This window comes from Diaphorina citri, unplaced genomic scaffold (genome assembly GCF_000475195.1).
Source record: "Diaphorina citri unplaced genomic scaffold, Diaci psyllid genome assembly version 1.1 scaffold1920, whole genome shotgun sequence".
In the NCBI taxonomy this organism is placed as follows: domain Eukaryota; kingdom Metazoa; phylum Arthropoda; class Insecta; order Hemiptera; family Psyllidae; genus Diaphorina; species Diaphorina citri.
In genome coordinates this window covers 11,044-21,537 of record NW_007379346.1, presented here as the reverse complement: position 1 = coordinate 21,537, position 10,494 = coordinate 11,044, and the positions used below count along the sequence as shown (strand labels likewise).

The window sequence follows — 10,494 nt, the reverse complement described above, 5'->3', positions numbered from 1 at the left end:
ACGGCAGAATAAAGAAAGACATCTTTTTATATCAGCCATACACCAGGTTGATGGTCTCTAGCCATGTTTAATTGGCTCGTCCTGAACGGCAGTCAACCATCGTGAGGACTTGTGTTTAATTGATTGTTCTTTAAAAGCAGAGAGAACCCACTGCCAGCTAGCTAGGCTGGTTAGGGTTAGCTGTACTCCTCCCTGTTCACAGTCCCATAGCTAGACACTAGTCTACTCTCTGTTTAACGTCCCCTAGCCAGACAACCCTTGACACTGTGTTAACAACTACAAGGCCAGACTCGACCCCTCAGTAGCAGACACCTGTCCTCTCTGCCAGTCTCAACCACGATGTTTGGCACCTGTTCTCCTGCCCATCCAAACCCACAACTCTGGATCCAACCTCCCTCTGGACTGATCCCGTGGTGGTGGCGAAGTTCCTAGATTTAGAAACGGAATTGTGAAGCTGATACTGTCGGAAACGTTAAAAACAACAACAACTGTGTTAACTCTCAGTGGTAAGATCGGCCATTAGAAAAAAATCGACGCTACCGGGAATCAAACCCTGGATCACTCACCTGAGGGCTGGTCTCCACACTGGTTCTCCCATCCGGCTCCCCCCGCCTTCTCACATAGGAGGTGAACGCACCTCCCGTGTGTCTAAGCAGGGGCGGAGGTGGGGCTGGGGTGATGGGGAGCATGGGGGCGAGATGGTCGGCCTCTTCTTCTGCCCCTAGCGAGGCGAGAGATTCGAGACTGGAAGCGGACTCGAGGGAGAGAGACTTCGGGGCTTCTTGGGTGTCTGGAACGAAATATAAAAAAGAATTTTTAAAAAGAGGTCTGATAGAGGGCACTCTGCTATGGTCTTATTGTCCCCAAATCGAAGAGAGAAGGAAAACATTATAGGAGAAAGTCAGCCGTTCCGAGAAGGAACATCCGTTCAGGATAAAATCCGCCCCGGGCGGAAATCGAACTCTCGGCCTAGCGCTTACAAGGCAGACGCGCTACCAACTAAGTAACCTGGACTGGCAAGTACAGTAGAATAGGCAAAAAGTTTCTGGCAGCTTTAAAATCAATGCACAGGATTCAACGAAATGATACAACAGCAATAGCACGTTCACTGCAAATGTTCCCAAGAGGGTCCGGATGGGTGATCAACTGATCATCTGTGCAAATCGCCTGACATTAAAAGAAAAGAAAAAAAAACATCACAACTTACCAAACAGAGCCAGCAGTGCTTGCAGCGCGAACGACACGGGCCTTAGCGAGGCCGACTTCCCCGGCCGCAGAGTCACCTCCGTCTCCCCTACCCCCATCAGATCCAGGCCGAGCGAGGCCAATAGCTCATGGACCCCGGGGACATGCCATAGCTTCACGTCTAACGCGAGGTCTACAGTCTCGGGGGAGGCTGTGTCCGAGAAGCGAGATAGACCCCCATCAGATCCAGGCCGAGCGAGGCCAATAGCTCATGGACCCCGGGGACATGCCATAGCTTCACGTCTAACGCGAGGTCTACGGTCTCGGGAGAGGCTGTGTCCGAGAAGCGAGAGAGGAGAAGACGGAGAACGGCGATAATGTCGTCGGCGACGAGGCTGGAGTGAGCGATGAGCTTGGACAGCGAGCTTAGTGTGGTGCCTGGGGAGAGAGGAAGCAAAAAAGTTGGTTTATGAATGGAATTCAGCCAGTGGCTAAAGCACATTGGTTATTTTATTTTATTATTATTATTTTTTTTTTGATTAGAGGGAACTGTAACTGCTAAGGGCTTATCGTCCCGAAAGCGAAGAGAGAAGGACGACAGGAGAAAGCCAGCCATTCCGAGAACGAACCTTATCCGTTCAGGATAAAATCCGCCCCAGGCGGGAATCGAACCCGCGGCCCAGCGCTTACAAGGCAGACGCGCTACCAACCAAGCTAACTAGGCTGGCAGTTTTGGCGTGTTCGGATAGATGACCATTTGGGCAATCACGTGTTGGCTTTTCCCTGCCCCAGGCTGATTGAGGAGGCAGGTCCTGAAAAAAGCATAATTGGACTAGAAAAGGATTTCTTGATAATTGGACTAGAAATACACCCGGGGAAGTCGGCCTCGCTAAGGCCCGTGTCGTTCGCGCTGCAAGCACTGCTGGCTCTGTTTGGTAAGTTGTGATGTTTTTTTTTCTTCTTCTTCTTCTTCTTTTACTTTTAATGTCAGGCGATTTGCACAGATGATCAGTTGATCACCCATCCGGACCCTTTTGGGAACATTTGCAGTAAACGTGCTATTACCGTTGTATCATTTCGTTAAATCCTGTGCATTGATTTTAAAGCTGCCAGAAACTTTTTGCCTATTCTACTGTACTTGCCAGTCCAGTTAACTTATCGTCCCAATTGAAGAGAGAAGGAAGACAGGATAGGAGAAAGCCAGCCGTTCCGAGAATGAACATTATCAGTTTAGGATAAAATCCGCCCCGGGCGGGAATCGAACCCGCGGTCTAGAGTTTAGAAAGCAGACGCGCTACCAACCAAGCTAACTGATCCATTTTATTTCAGGTGAGGCGGAGTGTATTCATTTGGCTACCCACATATCATGGAAACTTTCAGCCATTGTACTCTCACCCGGGGATATGCTAGATAGTGCAGCTCAACATTCTAACACCACTAGCCGTATGCTGTTCCCCGAAGAAGAGCCAGAGGTAGGAATAGGGATTTTTTTCGATTGAACCTACTCGAAAGAAAAGAAAAATCGAAAGGAAAAAAAACCGGTTTTAGTGACGAGGGTTTTACCCTTCCATCTGGCGAAATAGCATTTCACAAGATTTGGGCTCCAACTTTGTGTTCTGAATTTGGAACCCTCAAATATAGTACATTTTTGGAGTTAAAAATCTGAATATAACAGCAAAAATAAATAATGAGGAGGCTATCGGTCACTTCGAGCAACAGTTGGCCACCCTAGAGCAAGTGTCCACCCACACGGCCCTCATAGACAAAGGCCGGGCCTTTGGGAACCTGGGTGACTGTTACGATGCACTAGGCGACCTTGAGGAGGCTGTGAAATGCCATGAGCAACATCTTGCCATTGGACTGAAGCTGAAAAGTTGCCGAGACTTGGAGAGAGCTTATAGAGGACTAGGTAAGTACCATCTGGATACCAACCACGCTCAATGTAGCTTAACTTTGGAAACCTGGGGGACCTAGAGGAGGCTGTGAAATGCCATGAGCAACATCTTGCCATTGGACTGAAACTGAAAAGTTGCCGAGACTTGGAGAGAGCTTATAGAGGACTAGGTAAGTACCATCTGGATACCAACCACGCTCAATGTAGCTTAACTTTGGAAACCTGGGGGACCTAGAGGAGGCTGTGAAATGCCATGAGCAACATCTTGCCATTGGACTGAAACTGAAAAGTTGCCGAGACTTGGAGAGAGCATAAATGGTCGATTCCTATGTAAAAAGTTGGGAAAAATCCAAATCTGAGGTCAAAACTCCGAAAAAATAACTGTAAAAGGTCGAAAATTCAATTTTTATAATGAAAGAGTTCAAAGATTTGTGACGTCAGACTTAACGCAGTTGCTATTTTTGTCCGCTAGGTAGCGCCACTATGCAAGCGCGTTAGCAGAGGAGCAGAAAGAACTGCGCAGAAATGTATGCGCACAAACACATTAATGCGTTGCCTGCGGAGAGCTTTGCTCGGGACATTTGATGTGACGTCATCGCCAACGGGAGCGTATGCCGTGACGTCAAAGTTCACGATTTCCCGACATTTTTTAAATCGATTTATCTCGGGATCTAGAAGTCGTGGAAGAAAAAGAAAAATTCCGTTGGTCCTCATTTTTCCTGCTCTATGACTTTGAAACACCACCCAAGTGAGCGCAACTGATCTATTGAGTGACTTGAAGCGAAAGCTAAATTCTTGATCCGTTTATTTTTGCAGGTCACTCACACAAACAGCTAGGCAATCTACAGCAGTCTCTGGTCTGTTTTGAGAAACGTCTAGTAATGGCACATGAACTTAACAATAATGAAGCCAAAGCTTCAGCTTATGGCATCTGGATACCAACCACGCTCAATGTAGCTTAACTTTGGAAACCTGGGGGACCTAGAGGAGGCTGTGAAATGCCATGAGCAACATCTCGCCATTGGTCTGAAGTTGAAGAGTTGCCGAGATCTGGAGAGAGCCTATAGAGGACTAGGTAAATACCAATACTGAATTCTCTCCGCAAAATTGTAGTGACTTGTTACAAAACCTCTGGGGAGGACCTATTCCAGAAAAAAGTGACTTTTGCCCTGAAAAACAGCGGAATATCGTCTGAACCTTACACTTATCAACTCTTGGCCAAGGTACACTTTTGAACTACTCGTATGTACATATTGTACATCCTAAAATGAACTTTTCTTACAAAACCTCTGGGGAGGACCTATTCCAGAAAAAAGTGACTTTTGCCCTGAAAAACAGCGGAATATCGTCTGAACCTTACACTTTTTAACTCTTGGCCAAGGGATACTTTTGAACTATGTACAAATTGTACATCCTAAAATTAACTTTTCTGCAATTGAGTGAGTTGAAGCGAAAGCTAAATTCTTGATCCGTTTATTTTTGCAGGTCACTCACACAAACAGCTAGGCAATCTACAGCAGTCTCTGGTCTGTTTTGAGAAACGTCTAGTAATGGCACATGAACTTAACAATAATGAAGCCAAAGCTTCAGCTTATGGGGAACTTGGCCATATTCACGCCTCCCTGGGTAACTTTGAACAGGCCACATCGTGTTTGGAGCATCAGCTCAATATTGCTAGGTATGTACTGTAACTGTGGGTAACTTTGAACAGGCACGGTCCAATATTGCTCTGTCTGTCACTAGTCTGCTCCCTGTTTAATGTTCCCCAGCCAGGCTTCAAGAGAACAAGTCTAAGCCTAAGCCCATCTAGATAGGTATCTAGCTCATCCTGAACTTCATAAACCTGTTTGTACTTTCATGTCGTCTGACAGTTTCATTTGTTCATATACCGTGGGTTTTGAGTCAGCTATGTGTGATACATTCCTAGGGTGTATCATGCCCCTGATTAATCCACCGGGTATGGAGTTAATATTCAAAGTTTTGAACTAAATTTCCTTTAGGAATGAACTATTTTTTACTTTTATTTTTGAAAGCTAAGCTTTTTTAAGATGGGTGTTTCACCGACGTTTTTATTTCGTAGCAATGAAACAACTGCTACATTAGACGCATGTGGTCTGGGTCGTAGCATGCCCATCCCGTTAAAACAACAACATTAATCCTCTTTCTCCCCGCTATTCCAGAGAGCTCAACGACAAGGTGGGACAATCGGACGCGGTGTGCGGCCTCGGAAACGTCTATCAGCAAAAGGGCGAGTTCCAAACCGCGCTCCAATACCACCAGACCGACCTCGAACTCGGTCTCTCCCTAGACCTAACCGCGGCCCAAACCCGCGCCTGCGGGAACCTCGCTAGTGTGCATGAGGCTATGGGCAATCTGGACGAGGCTATCAAGTATCAGGAGCAACATTTGAGTATCGCTACCACGAGCAATGATAAGCTCGCTAAGATCAGCGCCTTTACTAGTTTAGGTAAGATAGAGCAAAAGAAATATGTGATCGTAAAAGAAAATTAGGTTAGCTACACTGATTCTCTAATCCATATTTCCCTAGATGCACATTGACCTTTGTACTAGGTTTTTATCTTTCTCCTTATTTAGTGTACTAATCACATCGTCAAATTAATTCTTTGAAATATATAACATTTTGTGTCTGACTTAGTATACTGTGTCAATTGGCAACTCAATAGTTGAGCAGTTTGTCTAATAAAAGATTGATATATTGTATATCCCTAGATGCAGAAATAAGCTTCATAACGTCATTAACGTCACTGTAGGTATAACTGCTAAGATCTTTAGTTACGGGTACACAAATAAGTAAAATATGCTTATTTATAGTGTTCGGAAAGGTTCAATCCTCAAATAATACTGACAAAATCCCATACTTCAATTGGGATTGAACCCACACCCTCTTGGGTATCATGCGAGTGTCTTCACCACTACATCACCAAAACAGCCTCATATTTTCCTTATTTCCAATACATATTCCCTTTAATCTGTTTTTTCTGCTTCTTCCTTCTATCTTTCCTCTTTCTTCTTCTTCTTCTTCTTCTCCTCCTCATTATTTTCTTTTGATGAATTTTGTAGGTCCCGTTGTCTGTTTTTTAGACCGTCATTCCTTTATTATTACACGATAGTAATAAAAAAAGGTATAGTGGACGGGCTATTGTATTCGCTTCGGTGTCTGTCTGTCTTTTCTATATTGAGATGATTTTCATATTTCATTATTTTCTTCTCATGAATTCTACAGGTCCCGACGAACCACAATGAGTCATACGGCCAGTAATGGGGCTAGCGCTTGGCAGTCCCCGCCTGCTCTGCATGCTCTCTACCAGATCCTGATAGCGCCCTTCGAAGCTGATCTGCCCGCGACCTGCACCAAACCGAATGGCACGCGTGAGTATACCTACCAGAATCGTAGACTCGTACAAGGTTAACACATCGTTTGGGGCAGTTCCCCCCACATCTAAGCCTCAGACTCCTCACCTCAGAGTGGGCTCTTTGTGAATGGCACCTATGAGTATACCAGCTGTTTGCCCCGAGCTTCGTTACTGAAATATTTTTTTAGGTGTTTTTTTTTTTTTTTTATATCCCCCTTTTTTCCCCCCGGTTTTTTGTTAAAAATTTTTTTTTTTGTTTTTTTTTTTTTTTTTTTTTTTTTTTTTTTGTGTGGTCTGTGTCGAAATCCGTGTACTCATTCATGCCTCTCTCATTAGATGGGTGAGAAGAGACACAATACTTTCCTTGTAGGTGCCGAGTCAACACGAGAACTCCAGAAAAAGAGGAAAAAATATGTTTGCATTCAAAAAATGAGTTTTTTTTGATGGTGGGCATCGAACCCGGGGCATTTTAAATGACCTCCCTTGGGTGGACATTTTCTGGTCGAACTTTTCCGTTCTTGGATAGGCATGGATGTAAAAGAATGTACCTTGAAGTACCTAATGCAAAAGTGGCTCCAAGGTACATATTATTATTATTTAAGTGAATTAATAAGAGTTGATATCGATATTGTAGAAAGCTAGAAGGCTTGTAGATTTTTTGTCTCTTCTTGCACAGAAGGCTTCAGTCTCATTCTTGCAGTATAAACAGGAGGGTCTATTCTATATTTTAATCCATCTTTTCTAGCTATCGCCCATATGATCAAGAATCTGCCAGGCAAATTCCGCGCTCTGGGCAACATAGGAGACGTCTTCTCAGGTCGGCGGGACATCTCGAAGACTCCCGAACGCAGTTCGAGCAGGCGGCGAGTTTACTCGAATCCATCCGAACTGAGACGAGAATACGCGAAACAGACTACAAGCTGTGTCTGTTTGATTTGCAGACCGACTGCTATCAATCTTTACAGGTGAGTGACTCACATGCCTTGGTGTGTAGTGGTGTGAAAAGAGTGACCCTTCATTTTACCTTCGCCTTTTCCCGTGTACAGACGGGGTCGGCGTTTTTCGTCAGCCTCTCAATCAGCCCGAACTAGGGTGATTGCTTTGGGCTGACATTTGGTTCTGGCTGCAAATTTTACCAGTGGATGCCCTTCGCATTCAACCTTTGCTATCTCTTTAGCAAGGGAAATTCAGACTGGTATACTCCCTGTTTAAAGTCCCCCAGCGAGATAAAACAGATTGCTTAATCCGAGAGATAAAATTAAACCGAGTTTAAACTCACTTTGTGGCCTCGGCCATAAGTCAAACTTCCAAATTAACGTGGTCTATTAGGACAAAGTTTGTCTGGCTAGGGGATGTTAAACAGAGAGTAGACTAGCGTCTGGCTGTGGGACTATAAACAGGAAGGAGAACAGCTAACCCTAACCAGCCTAGCTAGCTGGCAGTTTCAAAGGGTTCTCTCTGCTTTTAAAGAATACCTAAGCACAAGTCCTCACGATGGTTGACTGCGGTTCAGGACGAGCCAATTAAACATGGCTAGAGACCATCACCCCGGTGTATGGCAGATACAAAAAGATATCTTTTCTTTACCCTGCCACCACCATTCGGCGCAAGCTAAAGCCACTACAACAACAACATTAGGACAAAGTCTAAATTTCACCATAATTTTATTTCCTCAGAGGATCCTAGTGCTGCTGAATAAACCGGACGAAGCCCTGCTGATTGCTGAGCGAGGTCGCACGCGTACGTTTGTAGATCTGCTGATTCAACGTCAAGGTCACGGCTCTCTGCTGAATCAAGCAGCAACTCCGTCTTGCCTTATGGACCTGGTGAACAAGCAGAAAGCCTGTGTATTGTACTACAGTCTGACGGCGGGGTATTTGTACTCCTGGCTTATAGTACCCGGCAAAGGTAAACAAGACTAGATGATAGCAGTCGAGATGACGTGTATTTCCCTCTCGGGAAACTTTCAGAAGCAGAACGAATTCTCACTGAAAGGTCTTGAACGTAGAAAGGCCATAAAAAGAAACCTTAATGATCATTTTGGCCAACAATATGTTGTACATATGATTGAAAAAAATATTTGGTATGTCCCCTTTAAATACCATCCACATTGAAAAGGTAGAAGTTATGGAGATTTTTCGAACTGTCTTAGGTAATTTTGTGATTGAGTGTAATCCTACTCTAATTCTATTGTGACATAACTTCTGTGTGTGTGACAGGTATCGTCAAATTCCACGAGACTAGTTTGAGTAGCGACGTCGACAGCAAAGAAGCGGCCGGTAGCGACGAGGCGCTGTCTAATTCAGCACCCGTGTTGGATCAGCACATTCAAAGTATTCGAGATAGTCTGGGGATAAATTCTGTGTAAGTATGAAAGTGAGCCTACCAGTGTCAAAAATAGTACCTATGTATCTTTTGTTGTGGAAAAAAAAGGCTGAAAAGGAATAACATCGTTTCTATTTAAACATTATTGCACTTCTGTAAAAAAAAAAAAAAAAAAAAAAAAAAAAAAATCCTTAATAAAGGCTATTTCTAAGTATGAAAGTCCTTTAAACAGGAAGTAGACCAATTTAGTCTTCGTGGGGGACTTATGTGTACAGGGGAGGTTGACCGCCCGAAATTTCCCTCCCTAAATAACTGTTGAGATAAAGGGATCTCCTATTTCGACAGTCTAATTAAAGCCCTCTTCTTTTACTTCGCCGTTTACCGTATTTTTCGGGGTCGGCGTTTTTCATCAGTCTCTCAATCAGCCCTAGAGAGTGATTGCTTTCTGCAGACATTTGGTTTTGGCTACAAAATTTTCACGAGTGGATGCTCTTCGCACTCAACCTTTGCTATTTCTTTAACTAGGGAAATTTCAGGCTGGTCTACTCCTGTTAAAGGTCCCTATATCCCTATAACCATTCCGGCAGCCTGAGTCTGGGGAATGATCCTTCCAAGATCGAAGCCCAGTTGAAACCTTTCTAAAGATACGCTTTTATAAATAACGGCTCCTAGAAGGGGTTCGAACCTAGCCAGACCTGAAATAAAGCATTATAATAGATACAATATAGAAACGCGATTATTTCAACCCCAAAATTTGTTCAAAATAGGGTATTTATTAACAATTTTGTTCTTTTGTATCTAAATTTTGCCCCCTTTTCCATTGTTTTATACCGAATTTCAATTATTTCAACTTTAGATTATTTCAACTACCCTCGGTCCCAATTAGTTGAAATATTCGAGGTTCTACTGTAATACTATTATTTCCTTTCGCTCCACAGTCTGGACACGGATACAGACGAAGCCTGGTGTGCCCTGGACGAACTAAGCGACCGCCTCGATGATCGGCCCGCCTCGGGAAGTGTCGGCTATTCTCGCATGCTCGCTCGGAATCACCTACTCAACTCGTCTAACTACTCGCTCAGCTCTCTCTTCTCGGTGGGGAGTGTGGGTGCTGGGAGTGCCACGGGCTCTCGACACGGAAGCGTGAGGTAATTTAATTTAATTTTAATTTGTTAAGGGTATTTATTAACAATTTTGTTCTTTTGTATCTAAATTTTGCCCCCTTTTCCATTGTTTTATACCGAATTTCAATTATTTCAACTTTCGATTATTTCAACTACCCTCGGTCCCAATTAGTTGAAATATTCGAGGTTCTACTGTAATACTATTATTTCCTTTCGCTCCACAGTCTGGACACGGATACAGACGAAGCCTGGTGTGCCCTGGACGAACTAAGCGACCGCCTCGATGATCGGCCCGCCTCGGGAAGTGTCGGCTATTCTCGCATGCTCGCTCGGAATCACCTACTCAACTCGTCTAACTACTCGCTCAGCTCTCTCTTCTCGGTGGGGAGTGTGGGTGCTGGGAGTGCCACGGGCTCTCGACACGGAAGCGTGAGGTAATTTAATTTAATTTTAATTTGTTAAGTTTCCTTTTATTGTTTTTCAACATAACCCCTTTTCCCCCCTATATTGAGATGATTTTTTTTTTTTTTTTTTTTTTTTTTAAAGGGGTTTGAAAAAGGGAAAAAAAAAAAATCCCAAAGGTTTTTTTTTT

At 44.0% G+C, this 10,494-nt stretch overlaps 3 protein-coding genes across 3 annotated transcripts in view; 2 read left to right on the top strand and 1 right to left on the bottom strand.

The window, feature by feature from the left end:
- Positions 1 to 298: 298 nt before the first annotated feature.
- On the bottom strand, positions 299 to 2,569 carry LOC103517661. The gene is made up of 4 exons (XM_008482706.1): positions 2,560 to 2,569; positions 1,208 to 1,453; positions 567 to 790; positions 299 to 460 (listed from the first exon to the last, which is right to left on the bottom strand). Exons 1-4 carry the CDS (start codon positions 2,567 to 2,569, stop codon positions 299 to 301), a joined length of 642 nt encoding a protein of 213 aa, XP_008480928.1.
- A 19-nt stretch (positions 2,570 to 2,588) lies between these two features.
- Positions 2,589 to 5,858, top strand: LOC103517660 (tetratricopeptide repeat protein 28-like). The gene is made up of 6 exons (XM_026829680.1): positions 2,589 to 2,657; positions 2,827 to 3,094; positions 3,896 to 4,032; positions 4,088 to 4,154; positions 4,565 to 4,757; positions 5,260 to 5,858. The coding sequence occupies exons 1-6, from the start codon at positions 2,589 to 2,591 to the stop codon at positions 5,588 to 5,590; spliced, it is 1,065 nt and encodes a 354-aa protein (XP_026685481.1). The 3' UTR covers positions 5,591 to 5,858.
- A 481-nt stretch (positions 5,859 to 6,339) lies between these two features.
- LOC103517659 (tetratricopeptide repeat protein 28-like) overlaps positions 6,340 to 10,494 on the top strand; it is a 5,574-nt gene continuing 1,419 nt past the window's right edge. The window contains exons 1-6 of the mRNA XM_026829679.1: positions 6,340 to 6,473; positions 7,199 to 7,418; positions 8,130 to 8,361; positions 8,673 to 8,817; positions 9,717 to 9,926; positions 10,127 to 10,336. Coding sequence (XP_026685480.1) covers positions 6,340 to 6,473; positions 7,199 to 7,418; positions 8,130 to 8,361; positions 8,673 to 8,817; positions 9,717 to 9,926; positions 10,127 to 10,336 — 1,151 coding nt within the window. The remainder of the gene's footprint in view (positions 6,474 to 7,198; positions 7,419 to 8,129; positions 8,362 to 8,672; positions 8,818 to 9,716; positions 9,927 to 10,126; positions 10,337 to 10,494) is intronic.

Coding starts and splice junctions, on each gene's coding strand:
- LOC103517661 (XM_008482706.1), bottom strand. Junction 791..1,207: donor AGCACTGCTGGCTCTGTTTG/GTAAGTTGTGAT, acceptor ATTTCGTTCCAG/ACACCCAAGAAGCCCCGAAG. Junction 461..566: donor GTGTGGAGACCAGCCCTCAG/GTGAGTGATCCA, acceptor CGTTTCCGACAG/TATCAGCTTCACAATTCCGT.
- LOC103517660 (XM_026829680.1), top strand. CDS start 2,589: ATGCTAGATAGTGCAGCTCAACATTCTAACACCACTAGCCGTATGCTG. Junction 4,155..4,564: donor GAGAGCCTATAGAGGACTAG/GTAAATACCAAT, acceptor TTATTTTTGCAG/GTCACTCACACAAACAGCTA. Junction 4,758..5,259: donor CATCAGCTCAATATTGCTAG/GTATGTACTGTA, acceptor CCGCTATTCCAG/AGAGCTCAACGACAAGGTGG.